We start from the raw sequence: 23,337 nt of genomic DNA, 5'->3' as shown, positions 1-23,337 counted from the left end.
TCGCTAAGGTAAATCTCGCTAATAGGCAGGTGGGGACTTAGCCGTAGAATCCGCCTCCCATTGACTATTATGACTAAGTCAGGTTTTTACCAGGTGTAAAATCATGGCGCTAATCGCGGTTAACGCGTGTTTTTTTATCGCGCCGTGGGTATTGCTATTAGGCGATAGCTGTGTTAGCGACTGCTTTCAGTTGCTACCAGTTTGGATACGCCCACTTTGCATGTCATTAGCGATAAATATCGCTGACATGCAAAGCGGGCCCCAAACCGGTCGCTATCGCCTGGAAGCTGTCGCTAACTGCTGTTAGCGACAGCTGCTTGGTAATTGGGCGATAAAAAAATCGTCGCTTTATCGGCAAAAAGTGCCGATAAAGCGGCGATCTGGTCCTTGCTAATATGCCCCCCATGTCCCTATCAGACACTGGTTCATTGATTATTTGGTCTAAGTTTCTAAATTTTTATCTGGGTAGTATGTGAGATGTTGTTTTTATGTGCATGCAATGGCTTTCAGTATCAAACTGGATGCACGTTACGTAAATATTTTGCACTGCGTGTATGCACTTTTACATTTTAGAAAAAAGAATTCTGCTCAGGCCGAATGTTTTTAAGCATAATGCTCATACATCGCTATCTTGATTTATTTGGATAGTATGTCATATTATGCTTTTAGGTGCATGTAATGGTTTTAATTATTAAACTAGATGCACTTTGTGCAAAACTTTGCACTGCACGTATGCACTTCACAAATACTAGAAAAAACAGTTCCCTAAGAGGTTGGCCTCAGTGTTGTGTATTCTCATGGAGTGGAGTATTTTTTTCCTTTTTTCCTTTGTTATTCTGTGAGATTTCCCCGTTTGCAAAGAGAAATAAGATTTTATAGCGATTTTTAATCTTTTATCCTTTTGAAATGTGAATATCTGCCGCAATATCGTGCTGCAATATAATGATAATAATTTGTATACCTCTTTGGAAATGTAATGGTTTCAATTACCTATCCATCAATAAATGTACTCACTTTTGGGATGGATGCCTTGCGGCATCCTTCCCACGGATCCGCCAGAATTTTTGACGCATCCACGAATCCTTGCACCATGGAGCCCCGTATCGTAAATACGGCACATCCATGGTGTCGTGATTTAGACGCAGCAATGCTTCATTCGTTGTAAATGAGGCCCTAAGTTGCTACCAGTCAATCACAGGCACAAGCTCCTCCATTTTAAACTTCTGCATGGCCCATACTACACACCTGGGGGCAGATTTACAAGACTGGCTCATCTCTGCATATTAGCAGAGAAGCTTCAGCTAAATTGCGTGACGGAAAAAAAGCCTTGAGCCACCATGGATGCGTCACATTTACATTGTGGTGCACCATGGCGCAAGGATAGACAGATGCTTAATGCATCTTTTGGCGGAAAGGCAGCGCATTGCTGGAGTCGTGTCGTTAGCACAACGCAACTCCAGCAATGGTCAGGAAGGCCTATTCCCATCTTGCTTTGTCACTCCTTACGCCTGCTTCAAGCTGGCGCAAGATTTTGACGCATTGGCGTCGTAAAAGTGACTTCCTTGCGACAGAACTCCCTGCATACATTATACCCGACGCTGGTATAATGCAGCGCAGGGCTTTACAACGTGACGCATCTCCCTAGATGCGTCACATTGTACATATGCCGCAGACCGCGGCCCCCGCAGGGGGCCACTAGAGCGGTTGGCGCCCTAGTGCCGCCGGGGCACCGGTCACCCCTCCCCGCCCCCTCCCAAGGAGGTGGGGACGCCGGCCGGTGTCTCCCTCCCCTCTCTCTCGCACGGAAGTGACGCACAAGCGCGTCACTTCCGGGCCCCTGGGGGGAAGGGGAGGCTATTTAGCCTTCCCCCACCCTCCTGGCGACCTCTTTGCTCGCCTAGGACGCCGCATTGCACAGTGTAGGCTGTAAGCACAGCGCTCTGTGGGGTGTCAGGCAGAGAACATTAGCATGGCACGTTATTTAGTATAACGTCGGTCGCATGGCGATGCAGTGCCCGCTGCATAAGCCATGGGCGAGCTTGCTATTCACTGAAGGGAGACACCTAAGGCTTATTCAACAGAGAAAGGTGACAGTCCCACCATTTCAGAATGGAAGCAATTGTGAAATGCTACGCGGCGAAGCCAGAATTGTGGCTTCAGTCATCTTCTACAACGAACAAACCTTGTTAAGCCATCGGCAATGGGGTGTTGTAGGTGTAGTGTGGTCTTGTAATATACATTTGGAGGCCATGTGAGAAGCCGCAAAATACCTGCCGGCAGCACACTGAGCTTGGCACCAAAACCAAGGGTTAGGCCTTTATGAGGAACATCTGCGGGCACCTGATAGAAACACGTCCAGATGTACACTGGGGGGGCATTCCCTGCAACCAAAGGCAGGTTTCGGGTTGCTTCAATTAAGACCTATCCACCCGCGCTTTAGCCAGGGTGGCATGTGGGTGGTGTAGTTGTCATATAACAAGTGTGCGGTGGTTCAAAAGTTTGGTAAACACTACGTTAGAGCCTTACGGCGACAGGGCATTATTGACCATTCAGCATTCTCAACATTCAGGATAGGGCCGGTATTTGCACCAAAGGTTCCTGCTGGTTCCTATAGACTTGTCTGCCCCCAGGGTTATCCTTCTATGGGTTAGAACCTAGACTTGAGGGGGCATCCCCTGCTCCGGCGCCCCAAATATGTCGATAGTCTACGCTGGAGTGGAGGTACCATGAAGGTCCTAACTACTACTGGGTTTCCCCCAAGCGATGGGCTCAATCTAGGTGGGACCACGAAGTCTACAGTTCTTGGGAAGCATCCAGCAGTAGGGCAGTTAGCTGTGTGAAATCAGCGGGTCAAACACAAGGGGACATTATGTCAGAATAGAACATTTGGCACGCCCAGAGTATAACTAAAACTAAACTTCAACGGAGCAGGAATCTGGCACCGCTGAAGATGCTCCGGGTTGGCGGTGGGCACCCCGCTGCCACCCTCCTACCTGGGAGCATGCTAGGAGGGGTGAAGTAGGACTTAGTCAATCCTTAATGCTTGAACCATACCGCAGACAGTGTGCACTGCTTAAACCAGACAGATTCCCGAAGCTGGGATGCCTAGGGGGTATCACCACAGAGGGATCTGAAGGGGCATAATTCCCATAAGGAATAAGGGATGCATGGCAAGGGCAAGAGGGCCCCTTGCCCATGGTCACGCTCTGTCAGCTATGAACACTCATGTGCGTCAGGATTTAGCAAATAAAGGGGACTGTCCAAAGGTTAAGTAAAACCCTTCTCGCCATAATAGCCAAAGCAGGCAGGCGGGTGGGGGAGTGGTCACCTAGCAAGTGGGCTGCTGTCCCAGAGATGGGCACGCAGGTTCAGGCACACTCGGTGCTAGGAGGCCGGCAGCTAGGTGAGATCATCAAATTGATTGGGCTTTGTGAGCCTGGGTGCCGGCATCCACCCGCCCAGATTATTGAAGCGGTGTAACTTTCCCGCATGGGGGTGAATAGTTCTTGGCACAACGTCACAGGCCCAACGGGTCCTTTGTTTCAGCAGACACTATCTGACCCAGGATAGCATCTAGGACTTTGGGATATAGATGGGGCCATCTAGAACCAGCAGGGATGGTTCTCTTCCATCTAGTTGCAGGAAGCTCTAGACAGGAGAGGTTGCGGGTAAGACTATAGCGGTTTTGGTGGGGGGCTCTGGCGGCGACGGTGGCCGCCTCCAGAGCTGTGGCGGAGTTACAGGGCGATCTGGAAGCAGGCCGGTACCAAGGGTACCTCTGCGCCGCACCATAGGGGGTGCCTGAGCCAATTCCGAGGAGCCTCAGGGGAGGGTCCCGGAAGCCGTGTCGGCGCCCCGCTAGTCCTGCGGGCGGTTGTGTGCCTATACAACCGGGGGGTTTGCTATGCGACGCTCCGCCCCGAGAGGGGGGGCGTGAGTAGAAGTTACCAACGGCACGTGATCCTGGAAAAGAATCACCTGGATGGCAGCAAAGGCGGGGTTCGCCCCAGCGCTGCCCGGCTCATCAGGCAGGCAGGCGGCCCAGTTGGTTGCCTGCCCTGGGATCGCCCGTAAGATAACCCACCCATTACATATTGTAATATGTAATAAACCTGCAGCAAACTTTACCCAACTCAACAGTCTGTGTGTGTGTTATTTAGGTATGCATTCTGGGGGACGGGGGACTGAAGGGTGCCCCTGGCGGTACTATGTCGCATCGTGGCGCATTATTTACGATGCCGCTGAGTCACAGAAGTGACGCAACGGTGGCTTAAAGTTGTCGCAAGGGGCTTGTAAATCTGCCCCCTGCAGTTTAGAATATACCCCACCAGATCACATCACTGTTAAAGATGCAGAGCAGGCAGATTTTTTTTCATATGGCTTGGACCCAGCCCTCACCATCTTCTACACTGGCACAAGATATTCTGCACTTTATCAGAATGATTGATTGTAGACTAACCCTGAGCCCAGAGACGGTTCGCTTCAACTACGTCAAATGAATAGCCAGAGGGAACCATGGATATGTGTCTTGCTGGCTCAAGGCAGGGTCGCCAGGCATTGGTGCAGATCTACGGTCCCGCGCAAACGGTGGCTACCAGACCTAATTACTTATGACAACCAATCCAAAGTCTGAACTTCCCTTTAGCCTATAACCTCTAGGCCCAGAGACATATATGGGGTCCCCTTAAGGCACCCCTCACACAATTAGACATGGACAATACTGAAGATCAAGGGGGGGTGACAGTAGCAGATCTAGGGATGACACAGTGGCGTAACAAAGGCCCCCGCTCCATGGGCCCCCTCAGAACAGTACCTTGGCCTGAAAGCTCCTGAGTGAATTCCGAGGGGTGCCCCTCTATGTACTATGGGGGGGGGGCTCAAGTTTCATTATGCGACTGTGGGACATGATGAATTCATACTCTCTGGGAGGACTGATGGATGGGCACCAGGCTATGGCCCCCACCATTGACAGCTGCACCTCGGAGGTATTTTTTGCTGAGGTCTGGGGCACAGAAGTAACTGGATGTTGTAATTTGCTGTACTGCAGCCATATTTCCATCTCTCTGTGTTTTGTAATCATTGAAATAATAAATACTTTGAAAATGATAGAGTGTGCAAACAGACCCTGGGACTGGGAAGTCTCCCAGGTCCAGTTTTAATCTTCACAGTGAGAACTTCACAAACCCAGCCAGGGCATACGTGCACGAGCCAAGCGGCAGACCGGAAGTGCCTGGAGGGCAGGCATAGTTTTACAAGGGCATCACCTGTTTAAGCCCCTCTGAGTGGCTCCTTAGCTCACGTATCTTCTTAAATCTGCCTTGGCCGCCTTTAATGTAGGGCACTGCGCGGCTGGAGAGGGCTGCACAGCCCCACCCCCTCCGGGCTCTCCCTGATCATTAAAGTAATTAGCCCAGATTCTAAAGCGGCCTTGAGACCAGGCTGACCTGCATCGGGAGGGGATTTACCAATTAAAGAGAGCGGCAGCAAAAATAAATAAATAAATAGGAAACAAACACCGCAAATCTTCTTTTGAAATCCTCCTGAAAGTCTCATCCCTTCGAGGAAGGGCAAAGGACTCGGGCGAGGGAGAGACGAAGACAGGGAACTCTGCCGCAGCCGGAAACAAAACAGGCCCCAATGGCTGCCCTCGTGGCCTCCAACATGGCGGTTCTTCACCTGGTGACGCAGCTGTGTCTGTTCTTGGTGCCTGGGGGCTGGGGAGAGCACACCCTCCCAAAATTTATCTGCAGCCCAATGCCATTAGAAATTGACTCCATCTGTCACTCAGCAGCCTCACGCCATAATGGAGGTAGCAGTGTCCACTGGACAGGGTCTCATGAAGAGCCAAAGGAGACCATTCTGCTCCTGCGGGAGACCGTCGTGCACCAAAAGGAGACCATCCTAGACCAGAGGGAGACCATCCGAGAGTTGACCGCCAAGCTGGCCCGCTGTGAGGGCCATCCCCGCCTCAGGGGCCAGGAAGAAACGCACAGCCACACTGCTGAGAATGGGCAAGAGGAGAGCCATGGGGTTCACGAGAGAGAGCACGGAGGACACGAGCGAGGCCACGGACATGAAGAGAGCCGTGGACATAGCCGGGAGCATGGTAGCCATGAAAGAGAGCACGGTGGCCACGAAAGGGACTATAGGCAGGAGAGAGAACCTGGAGGCCTTGATAGGATTCATGGGCACGATCGAGAGTATTCACCAGAGTGGGAGCATGGGCATGAAAGGGAAAATGGCGGGCACGAGCGGGAACATGGTGGGTATGAAGAGAGCCGTGGACATGGTCGGGACTATGACTATCACCCCTTTGTCCATCGCGATTACCACGAGCAGCAGCAACAGCCTCTCCCATACCGCAAGGGCAGCCAAACCCAAAGCACAATGGGAGAGACTCCCAAGGAAGCAGCGCTTGACCCGCTACAGATGGAAAAAATGGTGGAGTCCTTGAAGGAGCGCTTGGAACATATGCAGGTAATGAAAACGTATTCCTTCCCCTAGCTTCAAAACTTGGCAACCTTGTTGCTCATACAATATGGTCAGAATGGCGCCGATTCTCCTGTGTATCCTGTACACTACTCTTGCAAATTCTCTGCAGAATCCTTTCTTAACACCTCCACCTGCCTAGGGCGGGTTCTTTCCGCTGTTCATGTGGTATCACTTGTATAGACAGTCTGCATACAAGTGCTTTGTTGATCTGCACAAGAAACCCTTTTACATTCAGTGCACAATGCAGGTGTTTTACTACACAATGTCATAGGATCTGATTGCATAATGTCGTCATCTTTATTTTGTCTGGCGAGAGGATGTGGTACTCCCACTGATCCAAAAATAACTACGGATCTTGCCAGTTTTGTATTTTCTCCTAGTAATTAATAATTCATCATTTAGTCCTGAAATGTGGTTATTTGTGGAGGGGATGCTCCAATGCACAATCCAGAGTCATGACACCTGAAATCTTTCTTTCTACCAAAGAAGGACAAGTCAGGATAACAAATATTGTTAACTAAGGGCACAGGTAGCACATGGGAATGTAGATGACCTATTGGAGATAAGGGCTATGAGCCTGATGGAATATGAGAAAAAAAAAGGGAGATTCTACCTACCCTTGATAGGTCATGGAAGTGTGCGAAATTTACGTATTTTGCTTACAAGTAATTATGCAAACTTATATGTAATTATGCGAAATGCAAATCTGTCATTTTTTGCTATATCTTAGAGCAAACTGCGTCCTCCCATCAATTTTTGGACAGGGGACACATTTAAACAAAAGCACTGTGTACAACAGCTGCTCGCTCCCGGCAGTTCTTGTGTGTTCGCAGTGCATTTTTACAATGAATTGCGCATTTGCTGTAAATTTTCCCTGCGAATGGCACATAATTATACGAATGGGTGAAATGGTGTAATTTCGGCATTTCGAGAAAAAAACATAATGCAAAGTTCCCCAAAAGACATCAATTACTCTGGCATAATTTACATTCCCCCCTGGCCTACTATTACGGAATATTGCAAGTGTCCAAGGACAGAGATGTGATCGAACTACGTAGTTGCAATGTAGACTCAAGAGGGTACTTTTGAGGAAAAGTTATACTCTTAATACCTCCAAATTGGCAGCTAAAGGAGAACGCCGGGCCCATGCTGGCCAATAATGCCTTGTCTTATTGCAGAGGATTGTGGGAGAATTACAATAGAGACTTTTATTAGCTGAAGACTCGGTATTGTATTTGACCCTCGCTTACAAGGGAACCATTTTTGCATTTTCTGTCATTTCGTTTGGATATCAGACAAGTGTGCCCTATAGTCTTATAATGGTTGTATATTATACTATAACGCTGTATTAAAACAATCTGGTGGGCATGTTGTGTTCTGCTGAACACAGTCCCTTTGTTATGAGGAACGCACGCACATAGACGAGATATCAGACACGGCCTAATGAGGCCACATTTTCAGAGCTAAGCTTTATCATTTGATCGTTTTGGCGACCTCCCAAGTGCTTAATGACTTAAGAACGTCATAAATTGATATGGCAGTTTTACTAGAGAAAACTCTTCACGTCAGTTTTCAGTACTATAGCAACAGGTAAAAATGCGGCAAAACTGTAAAAAAGAGGAACCACAAATAAACTGCCCTCTAATCTCAGCTTCCACATTTTAAGTGAATTGTGTGACCCTGACCAAACCCCTTTCCATTATCTGTAACAATTGGGCGCACCTGAAAATGGGCCTGTGAGGTTGTAAACGCTGTACAAAATCCCAGAGTTTTAACTTTGAATGCGTTTTCTCCTCCTGAAAAAGTTCTTAATCGAATGTTGTTCACATCACTGAGGTTTCCTTGTTGGATTTGGACTTGACTGCAGTTACCAAGTGAGAAAGGAAAGGCTTTGCAAGAATTTTGTTTTCGTTGGAAATCAAGCTGAGTTATTTTTTGAGGAAGTGATGGTTTGTCCATTCCTTCCTTTGTTTAGTTTAGTTGATAAGTTTTCAGTCCTCGCAAAACATTCGCACGCTCGTTAGAGGCTTTGTTGGAAAAGGGGAACAAAAGAGATATGCTGGTACTCACTGCCTTAGAGAAAACCTCTTCCCCCTTGCAGCGGCTAGTATTGTCCCATTAAAAGCCTGGCGAATCTGCGGAGTATTCCAATGCAGTTCCATTAGAAGTATGGCTGGCCTGTTGAGCAGAGCTGGCACTGTGCCATTCATTAAGTATATGTCTGCCCTGTTGAGAATTGCTGGCACTGTCACCCTAAAAGTCTGTCAGATCTGGTGAGTATCTTTGCATGCTTCCAATAAAAAAAGATGGCCGACCTGCTGTGTTTATCAGTATGGTGCCATTAAAAATTGTCAGATCTGCTGAGTGTCCCAGTATGGTTCCTCTCCTAGAATAGCTGGCACTGTGCCTTTCATTGTATGTGTGCCTGACCTGCTGAGAAGTGTTGGCACTGCTACATTAATGGGCATATTTATGAGGGGAGTTGCGTCGCTCTTGCACCATGCAAAGCCGTGCAATAGCGACACAAGTCCTAAATGCGATTTATAAACCCACGCAAGGTCAGCTTGTGTGGCCCTGAGTGGCTACATAAATATTAACTAACATAACTCAGCGCAAATCACTGTGTTGCGTTACTCTGCCCGGGGAAGGTGTTCCATGGGTGTTGCATGGGTGTTCCCACACAACTCCCATAGTATTTGATGCATTGCCAACTTTGCCAAAAGTGGTAGACCTGGGAATACACCAAAAATGCCTTCTCAGGGGAGACGTAACAAAGAGAAATATCTTTCTTTTTCCTCGTTACTTCCTCTTTCTATGCGTGGTACATTCTGCACCACACACAGGAATATGCCCCTTCCTGCATAAAAACAATCCTGCATACAGCACAGGAACCCTTGCACCATGGTGCAAGGGTGTCTGTGTTGGCGCCTCAAACAAGTCGCCACAATTAATGCTCCAATAATGACTTTGTGAAATAAATCCATAGGTAGACCATAAAAGCAATATATTGACAAATAAAATCCAATATAACAATAAAAGTGAAACAATCAATATTAATCGTTGCCAGGGGCTTACTAAAACATAGGTTAAGTGCCACATCAATAATAATAATGCAATGTACATAGCTTTAAAAATGTATCCTACCAAACTACGCTGTCAGTGTACTTGCATGGTTTGTTAGTTGGTAAATCAAAGTTAGATTTGTGCTGCTTTGGAGATTATAAGGGCATGCTTAGCAGGGACTGTGGCTTCCCCAAAAAAACTATTGGGTGGACAGTGTTCTGGATCCCAGGCAAATAGTGTTAGCAAGATCTGGAGTATCCCCCGTTGGACTATGTAGCACGCATCCTAGTTCCTAATAACCACATCCGACCCAAGAACTTAGTAACAGAACATGCATAGAGTGGTTTCGGGTCTGATCTAAGGATTCTAAGGGCAGTACATTTGCTTTGCCTGCAAAGCTGTTTAATCCATTTCTGGCAGGGCCACAATAGCCCCGTCAGGCAATCAGGACATGGGTCTTAGATTCTGTAGGGCTATTACAGGTGGGGCACAAAACACTCTCATGTAAAGCCCGTTTACTGGTAAAGGTTTTCAGTGGCAGTGTGCCAACTCTGAAATGGAAATAGAGTTTCCTATCCAAAGGCACAGTAATGGTATCCCAATATGGTTCCAGTAAGCTATAACACTTCAGATCTAAAAATCTCTCCTCACTCTGAAGAACCCATAGCCAATAGTGCTTTTGTTAACAACTCCGCTGTGGCAGTGGGTTTGGAGGATGGATTTTCCCAGAACTCTCTCATTCCTATTACTATTAGCAGCTTTTTAATTTGCTGGAGGCACTCAATTTTATTCAACCTGTAATATTCCATGACATTCTTTAGAGCCATGCTATATTGAACTAGTTCTGGTGTAAACCATTACCTTCTCCAGATTAACTGTGGGCGGAGTCCAACTCTGTCAGTTAATGCTTTCCTACCCATATCAAGCATCAGAGGTTTTAGAGGGCTGCTAGGTGGGAAGTGAGCTAGACTTCTCAAAACATTATTTTCTGATCTTGTCAGGGAAGAAATGTGGGAACACTGAACCCAATGTTTAGGCATTATAAATAGATAATACTGAAGCAATTGGTTTACTAAAGGAGCTACTATGTTCTTTGACTTCAGCACCAGTAATCTGCCTATGCTTAAAATACATTATATGCACATGAGGTTTCCATGACAGGGCCAAGGACAAGGTGACACCCGGGCAATTAAAGACATCTGGCCTCTCAAGTGGCATGCCCCACTGTGTTAGTCTTCCTTTGATTGATTTATGTTTCTTCACTTTGTCTTTGACTAATTGATCTCCAATCCACATGTCCTACAAAATTCCTCAAAACAGAGTAGTGCATAATGCTGCCCACTAGGTGTTTTGGAGATCAATAAATACAGCGCATTCCTTCCCTTTCCCTGTGACGCAGCGCAGCTCATCAAGGTGACTTGCTGCACTGAAACACAATCTTATAAATATGCCCCTTAAAGTATGGCAGACCTGCAGAGAATCCAAGAACAGTTCCATTCAAAATATAGCTGACCTACTGTAATGTTCTGGCACTGTCCCATTACAAGTATTTCAGACCGGCTGAGAAGAGGTGGAACTATGCCATACAGGCAGACCTGCTGAGTCTTTGAGTACAGTTTCATTGAAAGTATGGCAGACATACCTACTGATAATTGCTGGCACCGTACCTTTAAATGATTGGCACATCTGTAGAGAAGTTATACTACTGTCACATTTGGCAGACCTGCTGAGTATACCTGTGCCATTCCATTATAAGTATTTAAGACTTGGTGGCCTGTGCCAGTGCCAGTGTTGTCCCACTAGAAGTATAGCTGATCTGAGAGGATAGAACAGTCCCATTAAAAGTATGGCTGTCTTGCAGAGAAGATCGTGTACATTTCTATTAAATTCATACAAGCCATTGTGGGACGTTCTATTGGTATTCAGTGCCCAGGTGCCGAGTATAAGAGCCCCCCTGGAGAGTTGAGTTATTTACTGGACACTGTAAATACCCACACCATAGTGTGAGGTGTTTATCTGCATACAGTATATAACTCCCATTCCAAGTTTAAATCTAAAATGGGGCATAACGTGGAATTCACCAACTGCATTAGATCCAGCATGTCTTAATGCTTACCAGATGTTGAGATGGGAATGTCCCCTGTATGTTTTGAGTTGTATTCTCCTGCCCTGAGTACCCAACAGCATATATCTGGTATCCTGGTTTTTGATTTTGGTCCTGGTGTCACACTATTCTGAGCATATCCACAGGGGCCTAGGCCTGTCTCTTTACATGAGCTAAGTCCTGGATCTGTTCTGTGACACGGAGGGGCATCTCAAGTGCGCCCACATTGACAGACACTGAACCACTGTTCCTGTCATGTAGTTAGCTCATAGTGATGGTGGCAGCATGCTGTTTTTTTGTGAATCTGTAGCTGTGCCCAGACCTTTTTTTCTGTGTCATTGGAGTGGAAGTCTACTGGCCCACTCGTGTGAAATTCTGCTTGTAGGCACTTACCCAACTCCTAGTACTAACACCCCTAGCATTTGTTGTACAGGCCCATGTGGGTTGTCTGGGTGGCATATGCATGGGTAACAGAGAACTGTAGGACCTATTTTGGATACCATTGGCTTGACCTTTTGCACAAGGTGGAGGTATAGTTGTATTCCAGATGGTGGAAATGTATTGCTGCAGTTCCTGAAGATGGAGGTCGGAGACCTAGACACTGAAGCGAGGGAAGATAATACAAGTCCCTTTTAAAAATCCAATTAGGCCTTTTGATGGGCCAGGGGCTGCTTAATAGTATTCCTGAAACACTATGATAAGGGCGAAGACTGAGACTTTAGACTATATTCCGTAAAGTGAAAGGGACACTTTAGGTGAGGCCGGTCTCTTGTCCTTCCCTGATCACTCTTTCAGTTTGGCTAGTGACATCCAGGTGCAGAAAGTTCACACCTCTTTGCGCCTCTATAGTGGGTCTCCCAGGGCGGACACAACCCTTCTGTGTGAAGCATCACCCTACACAAAGACTGTGCCTGGAGAGGACACTTGAAAGGAGAACCACCGCGAACCAGTTTTGAAAGCGCAGACAGTGGATCTTCTTTTTCATTTGACTGTATGAAAAAGAGACCCATGAACCCACTTGTTTTTCCAGGTTCAGGTTCTTTATGACCGAGGAAGGGAGTGTGTTACATTCCTGTTATTCTATTGTCATTGCTGTTTTAATTATATATTGCCCTTTTAATTGTGTTGTGTATTTTCAATTATGGCACATGTCTCACAGTTACAGTGACATCACTTGGAATGTCACTACCTTGGATGTTGGTTGAACTACTGCTGTGGAAGTACTGTGCTCTGCTTATATTAAACTGGACTTATCTAATTACTTGGATTCTCAGCTTTTGATTTGGAACTTTACACTGGCGACGAGGGGCAACGTACCTGCTACTTTCTTGAGCACAGGAGCGGTACTTTACATTTTGGTATTATTTTTTTTAAATTATTTCACTCCTTGGACCTGGAATTTATGCTTAATGTGAATGATCTGGAAATATTATTCACCACCGCGTTTTTCTCGATTTTTTACGAGACACAGGAACGTTACTACATAATTTTAAACAATTTCAACCATTGGGCAACAATGTTTATCTTGGTTGACTAGACTATACTAGCATTGAATGTATTTTATTATATTGTGTTTAATTGTAAAAATTTCTAGGTACTACTTATTAAGAATATACTACACTTTTATTTTCTCTTTCTTTTCTCCTTCTATTTTATTTTGCTCTGTGTAACGTTAGAATTAGACAACATGCAATTTGACCCACCTTCAAAATTTTTGCAATCTAAAGGTGATCCTCCTATTCCATGGTGTAGATGGAAAGAGGAATTTTTAACGTACATGAAAGCAATTGATGGTGAGAGAATGGGTAATGAAAGGAAAAAAAGTATTTTCTTACATTGTTTAGGTTCAGAGGGGCAAGCTGTATTTATGACGTTACCTGTTGCACACGGAGAATTTAGTACATTTGAGGAAGCACTTATGCATATGGAAACTTGATTTAAACCCACGACTAGCATAGCACTCAATAGGTATAAATTTTATACTAGGGCCCAAAAGGAATTTGAAACATTTGATGATTTTTTAACTGGTCTTAGGAGTCTAGTAGTCTCTTCCAATTTTGGTGATCTTGCTGACGAAATGATTAGAGATCAAATTATTGTGAACGTAAGAAGTAAGAAAACACAAGAGCAGTTGTGGATATTGGGCAACCCAAACTTACATGACACTATAGCAACTGCAAAAGCTTTTGAACAATCTGACAAATGGAGGAAAACTATTGGTGATGTTAACTCCAAAGGGGACAGTAATAAATGTGTAGACGAGGTTTGTATTGTTAAAAGGACTTCCTTTGCTAAGACGCATCAACCGGGAATTAAAGACATCAGAAATGTCGTATGTTTTAGATGTGGAAGTACTAGTCATGTTGCGTCTTTTAAGTTGTGTCCTGCCATAGGAAAAGAATGTATAAAATGTGGTAGGATAGGACATTTTGCTAAAGCGTGCAGAGATGACCGTAGAAGAACCATTGATACTCGTAAAAACGTCAACCCCCTAAGCAATGATGTTTCTACTGTGAGGGGTTTCAACCACCCTGAGGGAAATCAGGATGGTGAAAAGGGATTGTTGTTTCTATTGTGGATGTGTGCTCCTTGGGTGATAGCCTAAGTTCGCCTAAATGCAAAGTTAAGTTTTTAAATGAGGTTCTAGAGCTTATGGCAGATTCAGGGTCACCCTGGACTATTATTACCGAAGTCTACTTCAATGAGAAATTTGGTAATGTCATGTCTGTTACGGATCTATCCACTCCTGACATTAAAGCCCAAAGTTTTGATGGATCTGTAATTGATTTAGAACGTTATGTCGCCTCTGAAGTGCAATTCAAAGGGAGGTCTGCTTTTATACAAATTTATGTTGCTAAAAAAGGCGTTAATGTTTTAGGTTGGCGTGATCAATGGAAGTTAGGGATCATTCTCAATCCCCGTAACAAAGAGCCGGTTATGGTTGTTGAAGGATGTGATAAAAAAGGGCGTTGTAGTGGAAGGTGATGGCTTTGATTCCATTGGGAAAGAATTCCCAGAGGTTTTTACAGATTCGTTAGGGAAACTCAAAGGTTTCACACATGAGATTAAACTTAAGAAGGGAGCATCTCCTGTTAGACAAAAACTCAGAAATGTTCCCATCAATTTTAGAGATGAACTAGCGACACTCTTGAAAGATATGTTGGATGAAGGAGTTATTGAGGAGGTGGAATCGTCGGAGATGGTTTCTCCGATTGTTTTAGCACAAAAATCTGACAAATCTTTGAGGTTATGTGTGGACCTTCGCGTACTTAATGCAAATATTCTAATCGATTGTCACCCTCTGCCAAATATCAATGAGGTAGTGTGCATGTTAGGAGGAGCTACTGTGTCTTCCACCTTGGACCTTAGGTCAGCCTATCATCAAATTGAGTTGACCAAGGATTCTCGCCAATTGACAGCCTTCATTACACCACAAGGTCTTTTCCAATTCAAGAGGATGTCATTTGGCCTAGCATCTGCGGCATCTGTGTTTCAGAGATCAATGTGTCACCTTTTCAGACATATGGATTCGTGTGTGAAATGTTTCCAAGACAACATTTTAATTTACTCACCTGATCAAGCATCTCATCTGGAACATCTAAAGAAAGTATGTAAGTCACTTAAAGATTTTGGTCTCACTTTGAAGAAAAACAAATGCAAGTTATTCCAAAAATCTGTTGAATATCTTGGTCATACTCTTTCAAAAGAAGGTGTCATTCCCAAAAAGTCACTGGTTGATGCTATTCTGAGAGCACCATCCCCAGACTCTAAAGAGAAACTCCTTTTCTTTTCAGGATTGTGTGAGTACTATAGTAAACTCATAAAAAAATTAGCTTCTAAGATGGAACCCCTAAGAGAGCTAACAAGGAAAATATTGAATTTGTTTGAGGATAAAGGCATCAAGAAGCTTTTGATAATATTAAGACAGAAATGATTACTGCTCCCACTCTTAAACCATATTGTGTTGGAAAAACATGTGTACTTACCGTTGATGCCAGTTTATACGGCCCTGGTTGTGTGTTGTCCCAATGTGCTGGGAAAGATGAATGGAATGTGGCATTCACCTCTCGGACGTTAAATGAAACAGAAAGACGTTATGCAGTGATTGAGAGAGAATTACTAGCATGTGTCTGGGGGGTAGAACATTTTAGGAACTACATCTGGGGCACACAATTTATTTTGAAAACTGACCATAAGCCATTGATTTCCATATTGTCTCCTGGTGGAGGTCTAAATGCCACAGCCAGAATAGCTAGGTTAATGTCGAGGCTGCAGGAGTATACCTTTTCTGTTGAATATGTTCCGGGAAAAGTTAATGTCACTGCTGACTGTTTGTCACGCCTTCCTTGTATTGCATGTGATAATACAGATGTGGAGGAAATTGTTGCTAGCATTCCTGAAGTTTTGTCAGGAAGATTCAGTACTATTACAGAGGAAGTATGGATAAGGGCCATGAATGACGATAATCTTTTACAGCAAGTTGTTAAGTATAACAAGTTTGGTTGGCCTTCCAAGAAAGACATTACTGATGAGTTATTCCCGTATTGGAAGGTTTCGGACGAGATTTTTGTAGAAAATGATTTCATTTTTAGACAAGGGAAGTGTATTCCACCAGTATCGTTGCGTGATTCAATTTTGTCATTCAGTCATGAAAGCCATTTAGGAATGTCTTCAATGAAAAGGCTCATCAGGTCGATATTTTGGTGGCCCAGTATAGACAGATTTGTTGATAGAATTGTGAGAGAGTGTCCGGACTGCATGTGCAGTGAGAAATCTCTCAAGTGCAATCCTGCTCCTCTTATTCCTGTTAAGTGGCCTGATCATCCATGGCAAAAGCTTGGAATAGACATTGCTGGTCCATTTAATTTTTTACCACAGGATTGCAGATTCGCATTAGTAATGGCTGATTACCACTCTAAATGGCCAGAGGTGAAGTTAGTTCCACATGTTACTACTAGTAGTGTTGTTCTTTTCCTAAAGGAAGTGTTTGCCAGAGAAGGGAGTCCTGAAGTACTTATATCAGATAATGGAGTACAGTTTAAGTCTCATGAGATGTTGGAATTTTTAAAGCTCCATAATATTCGTCATGTTACCACATCTCTTTATGAACCTCAAGGGAATGGTCAGGTAGAAAGGTTTAATAGAGTTCTCAAGCAGGACATTATTTGAGCACGTAATTTTGGTACTGATTGGAAGGACAGATTGAGGGAGAAGTTATGGTTGTACCGTATAACTCCACATTCGACAACATAAGTTTCACCATTTCGTTTACTTAGAGGTCGGGAACCTGCATCAAAATTATGTCCTTGGTGGTTTAAGAAGATTGTTAAAGTTCAGTTCTTTGGATTAGACAAGGAAATTTTAGCCAGTAGAATTGATGAAAAACAACAGAATAGTAAAAATCTGTATGACCTTCGCATGAGAGTTAAGATACCACAATTTGTTGTTGGGGAATTTGTAAGGATACGCAAACCTGGTATTCTTTCTAAAGGTTGTAATTAATACAGTAGGCCTGTAAAAATTGTTAAAGTCAATCGCAATAGCCTTGTCACTCAAGATGGTAAAGTTTGGAATGTAAGACGTGTTTCCAAATGTACCATGTTCCATTCTAAATGATATTAAGGGGGAAGGTGTGTTACATTCCTGTTGTTCTATTGTCATTGCTGTTTTAATTATATATTGCCCTTTTAATTGTGTTGTGTATTTTCAATTATGGCACATGTCTCACAGTTACAGTGACATCACTTGGAATGTCACTACCTTGGATGTTGGTTGAACTACTGCTGTGGAAGTACTGTGCTCTGCTTATATTAAACTGGACTTATCTAATTACTTGGATTCGCAGCTCTTGATTTGGAACTTTACAGAGTGCTCCCCAAAATACTCAGGGGACTGCTGTGTAAGCACAGCTGGTGTCTGTCTGACCGCCAGCTTCTTAGAGGTGAGATGACATCACCCGAATCAACCCCTTGCTGGAAGAGCTGCTTACCTAACCTGAAGAGCCTAGAAGCAAGCCTGCCGGCAGAGAGAGCAAAGGACCCTGCCAACCGTGTAAGAGGAGTGACTGCCCAAAAGGAGCAAAGTGCAGTATGACCCATTTGCTGGTGGGCTCAGCCAGAAAAGAAGGACTGCAGAAAACAATCTGTGTACCCCAGTGTCGGTGGGTAACAGACTCTCCACATGTGGTTACTGGTGGAAACAACATGACTCAGAGATCACTGAAACTGAGTTGATGCTGAGATCTGAGTCTGCCTGGCCTGTATGGCACCGGCAGGACTCTGAGTAGGTCGATTGCCCACACCCTACTTCGGCGCATCTTGATGATACGCTATACCACGTATTCCTTGGGGCCATATCTCTTGTAATCCCTGGGTCTAAACCCAGGAGATTTCCCAAATGTCTATGTAAAGTATACGGGCGTGGTACATAAACTCTTTACTTATCCATCCCTGTGAGAGTAGGATAAGGTCCTACTGGTCCTGACGAAATGCCATGATCCGCTAGGGACTTTAATAGGCATGAAACATGTTGACCTTTATTCACACTGACTTCAGCTAAATAGACCATTATATTTATTCTATGCTCAAACCACGTTTTTATCCTTGACAAAGGGACCCTATCATTAAAACTTAGCTTCAGCTTTGGATCTCCATAGTCATTTTTAACACACATTACCCTTACCCATTCTAGTCAAATCTTTTTGCCTCTCACTCATGTACCTCACATTGGCGGAAAAGAAAAGATCTCTGGCAAAGAGTCCCCTTGAGGGGCCTTTTGGGCATTGCAGCGTTGGCCCAACAAGGAACTGCCAGATGATGAAGCATGGCACCCCCTCAGGGTGTGCAAGGGACCTTGCTTCTAAAAGGAGCAGCCCCCTCCATTGACCTTCCTCCTGACCTAGATATCCATACAGGAACAGCACACTCTGTTTTCGTAGCTGTTGGGGCTTTTGTGTGCTGGATCTTGAAATAGTCCCAGTCCCTCCACGCTTGTTTTGATGGCCTGTACTACTGTCATGTCAGTGAAAAAGCAGTGTGTACCTGGCCAAATGGGGCCTGACGTTGGACAGTTGTTCCCAGCAGGTTTGACTTGTTTTATTTGAGGAGCATTGAATAGGTGCATTTTTTCTTAAAATTATTTTTATTGATAATCAAAACAACAGGCTTCACAAATCATTCTGTCATGTTGTAATGAGGTTATTGCACATATATATTGGCATGGTGCCTCCTCCCCATTTGTTACAGGGTCCATACTTGTCATTGGCGCTTTTACGGCCATTCAATTCCATTTGCATTATACATCATGTTTTCTGTTGCCATACCATTTGATCGTCCTGGGAGCTCTAACCTCTGTAGGCTCTCCAATCATCGCACACTATTTCCCATTTCTTGGGGTTACTTCTTGCTGCTTAGACTACCTGTTCCACCCTCTGGCACCATTTGAAGTCCACCTTCCAGTACTCAACTGGCGGTATGGCAGCGGCCCCCCATGTTCTTGCAATACTTTGTTTTGCCACTACTGCTGCCATTCTCATCCATATTTCTTTTGACCTGGGCCAATCTTGTTCCCCTTTTATTCCCAGGAGTAGCCATTTGGGTTCCACAGGGACCACTAGGGTCATCACCCTCGCCATTACTCCGTGATCTGGGCCCAATAAAGTTGGATCTGCCGGCAACCTTAAAGAATGTGAACGAAGGAAACTTCATTCCCGCAACCCCTTCTACATAGTGAGGACTTTGCCCTACCTATTTTGTGCAGGAGGGTTTGCGCGTAGTATGTTATGTGGAGTATCTTAAGTTGGACCAGTCTAAATCGCACTCTGATGGATTGCTCTCGGGGGGTCTGGTGGGCCTCCATCCAGTCTTCATCATCCAGTGTCTCTTTCAAATCGTCCTCCCATGCCATTTTTAGATGGCTAGTAGGTCTGCGGAGTTATTAATGAGCTTCTTATAGATTAGTGATATTCCTTTTTTTGTCAGTTGTTCTGTCAGTATTCGGTCCTCCAGTGGCGAGGTGTCAGGCAATTGCTCCCCTGCCGGCAAGTGACAGTGCAACGCATATCTCAGCTGGGTATGACCGAAACGTTCTGACTCTGCCAAGTTAAATTCTTTTTGTAAGTCAGTAAATGTTATATAAATCTGATTTCTCCAGACGTCGTCCAGGTGCTTAATACCAATGACTCTCCATCTTTGGAATACGTGTAGTCCTCCCACCTCTGGCAGGAGTGCCTATACCATAATGGTGTCTGAGCCATCAATTTCCCTTTCCAACCCAGAAACTTGGTAGTTTTATGCCACACGTCTATTGCCACCTGTGTGTGCTGTGACCAGGCATCTTTGTCTGTTTTTGCATACAGTAGTCTCTCGTACCCTCCCGGGCCCATGCTCCCTCTGTCCACGCTGTAAGCTGGACCCTGTTGATTCATGAAGGCCCAGTCATTAATTACAAGCAATTGCGAAGCCCAGTAATAGTTTTGGATCTCTGGGACCGCCAGTCCCCCGTCATAGACCCCCTTTTGTAACTTGGCTAGGGCAATTCTCGGAGCACCTCCTTTCCAGGGTAATCTACGAACCGCTTGGTCAATGCTCTTAAAGACTGCCTGCGGAATCTTGTAGGGCGTATTCTGCATCACGTAAAGCAGCTGTGGGAGAGCCATCATTTTGTAGAGGGCCGCTCTACCTACTAATGTCAGTGGCAAGGACTCCCAATGTGACACATCTGTTTTGAGTCATTCAAGCTATGGACCCAGGTTTTGTTTGAGGAAGTCCTGTGGGTCTCGGATGACATAAATACCTAGGTATTTGAACCCATCTGGCTCATCAGAGCCAAACGGTCATGGGGCAGGCAGGGAACTTAATCCAATAGGAGGTATACTACTGATTTAGTCCAGTTAGTTGTATAGCCCGAGTGCGCCCAAAATATTCAGAGCACCTGCATTACTATGACTATGGAGTTCTGGGGTCGGGCTATGTATATAAGCACATCATCTGCATATATGGAGATTCTTTCTTCCCATCCTGCCAGCTCAGGTATGCCCCAGACTAGGGGATCGTGACGAATCAATGTTGCTAGTGGTTCTAGAGCCAGAGCGAACATCATAGGGGATAGTGGGCAAACCTGTAGGGTGCCTCTACTGAGCTCAAAGCTGCGTGAGGTAGTGCCATTCACCCTGACCCTGGTCATGGGGGCTTGAAAGAGTAGTCTGACCCATGCTCTAAATTCAGGGCCAAAACCAAGCCTTTCCAAGACCGCAAACATATAGTTCCACTCTACTGAGTCGAATGCCATTCTGGCTTCTAAAGCCATCACCATCATTTGTAGCTCCCCATAGGATTTAGTTAGGGGAAGCACCCCATATAGGCGTCTCAGGTTAAGTTGCTTACTCCGACCAGGAAAAATCCAGACTGATCAAGGTGTATAAACGAGGGAAGAACCACCTGCAGCCTTGTTGCCAAAATCTTTGCCAGTACTTTGACTTCTACGTTATGTAAGGAAATTGGTCTGTACGAGCTACACTCGATCGGGGGCTTTCCTTCTTTGTTTATAGTCACTATCATTGCCATTCTCTGATCTAGCGGAAGATAGCCAGTGGAGAGCGCTTCTTAGTACATTGCTAGCATCGGTTTTATCCACACCCCTGCTAGGCCTTTATAGAGCTTGATTTGTATCCCGTTGGGTCCCTGCACTTTGTCCAACTGCAAATCCATTAGCTCACTTCGTAGATCGTCTTCAGTCAGGTCTGCCTCTAAAGCCTCCCACTCCTCCCCGGTTAGCGTCCCGAGGCTCAAATCTTTTAGGAAGTCAGTGCAGTCTGCGTCGGTCATAGAGGTCTGGAAAGCATACAGGGTCTCATAGTAAGAAGCAATAGTTTCTGTAATTCCGGCATTGGAATTTTGTCTGTCACCTCTAGTATTCATGGCCTTTCTTTATGATGTGTCTCCAGCCAAGCTAGAAGTTTTTCTGCCTTATCTCCAGCATCATAAAGATGTTGCTGCGTAGCCAGGGCTTGTTTATGGGCTAGGTCTTCAGTCAATGCTCTCAACTCTTGTTGGCAAAGCAGCACCTGGTGTCTATCTATTTCCCGTCCCGCATCATGTGCATCCCTTTCTATTTCTAATATTTTCTTCTCCAACTTGACACATTGCTGTTTAGATTCTTTTTTCGCCCCCCCTATTATTGTCTGGGTGCCTCGTCACAGCACAGTCTTAAAGGCTTCCCATAGAGTCAGTGCAGAGTCGACAGAACCCTGATTTTCTTTGAAGTATAGGCCAGCCTCTTTACGTATTTTGTCTCTAGTGTCTTTGTCTTTCCGTTACCAGGGATTCAGCCTGGGTGGTCTGTGATAGTCTGTCGACGGGCCCAATAATTGGACCTCTACCTGAGAGTGGTCTGATTTCCCTCTTGCTAATTGTATAGCCGCCGTAAATTGTGGCAGCTGAGATCAGGGGGACAGTAAGTAATCAATTCTGGAAAAACTGCCATATGGTGTCAAAAAGTATGTGTACTGCTGAGTGTTAGGGTTTAATTACCTCCAAAGGTCAGCCAGGCCCATTACCGAAATGAACTGTGAGAGCGGGGAGTCCCCTCTCTGCCCCCCAGTTTTAGCATCAGTTCTATCCATACTCGGGTCCAAGACCACATTGAAGTCTCCCCCTATCAGTAGTGTTCCCCTGGGTAGCCCCAATAGTAGGTCCCCTGGTCATGAAGGTCATTGTCAAGAGTCAGGGTGGGGTAATAGACTGAGCAAATATTGAAATCTATCCCATTACAGGTCCCATTAAGTGCCACATATCGGCCGAGATAATCTCTCCATACCGTCCGGGAGACAAAAGGTAGCGTCTTTTTAATCAGGATTCCCACTCCCCTTGCGTCTGATGTGTATCCTGTATGGGCCTTCAAAACATATCCCATTCTGTCTAATGCTTCCTAATGGTGTCTCTTCAAGTGAGTCTCTTGCAAAAGTATGACACCTGGACCATGGCGTTTTTTTTTTGGACCATGGCGTTTTAATTGTTGTCGAATCAGTGTACGTTTAATGCCACTTCCTAGCCCATTAACATTCCAGGACCATATTTTTAATCTCTGTGTGGTCTCACATGTAGTACCCATCTTTTTGGTCTGTGGGATGTCCCTCTTTTTGTTGTTGATTAGCTCTATTCATTCTTTCCACCTCTGGGAAAAATGCTGTGCTTGACTCCCCTACCTCTTACTAAGGCACTTGCAACTGGCAAAGTGCAGTGAAGCCTCAATAACTGCTGATGTAAACCATAATACCCCAACCCCCCCACCCTGCTACCCTGCTTAATGGAGTTTGAACTACCCACTTCCAAAACTTGCAGAGTACCTATCGCCCCAAACTTAGCATCTAATAGCAGAATTACTTTATCTATTATGAGAAAGCATCCATGTCCATGTCTAGGCTTTTTTGTTGTGCGGATTTCTGGGGGCGACCCTTCGTCATCGTGGGGGTCTCCACTCCCACCCCCCTTTATTGCGACTCTATGATTGCTGAGGGCCCGGTATTCTAGGGCCTGTTCATCTTCTGAGTGGTCGCAGGACTCTTAGCCGCTACCTAGGCCATCAATTTCAGTGAATCGCTCAGCAACATCCCATGGGTTAGACCCCCATTGTTTGCTCCCGGGTGACTTGCTGACGTCGCGACTCTTCTGCCTGTAGAT

At 45.2% G+C, this 23,337-nt stretch overlaps 1 protein-coding gene across 1 annotated transcript in view; it reads left to right on the top strand.

Moving 5' to 3' along the window:
- Positions 1-5,448: 5,448 nt before the first annotated feature.
- Positions 5,449-23,337, top strand: part of LOC146809605 (neuronal pentraxin-2-like) — a 98,289-nt gene continuing 80,400 nt past the window's right edge. Inside the window, exon 1 of the mRNA XM_085616449.1 lies at positions 5,449-6,477. Coding sequence (XP_085472575.1) covers positions 5,638-6,477 — 840 coding nt within the window. The 5' untranslated portion in view covers positions 5,449-5,637. The remainder of the gene's footprint in view (positions 6,478-23,337) is intronic.

The sequence above is a fragment of the Triturus cristatus genome, chromosome 7, assembly GCF_964204655.1.
Source record: "Triturus cristatus chromosome 7, aTriCri1.1, whole genome shotgun sequence".
Classification (NCBI taxonomy): domain Eukaryota; kingdom Metazoa; phylum Chordata; class Amphibia; order Caudata; family Salamandridae; genus Triturus; species Triturus cristatus.
Note: the sequence above shows the minus strand (reverse complement) of the source record. Positions and strands in the feature narration are given on the sequence as shown.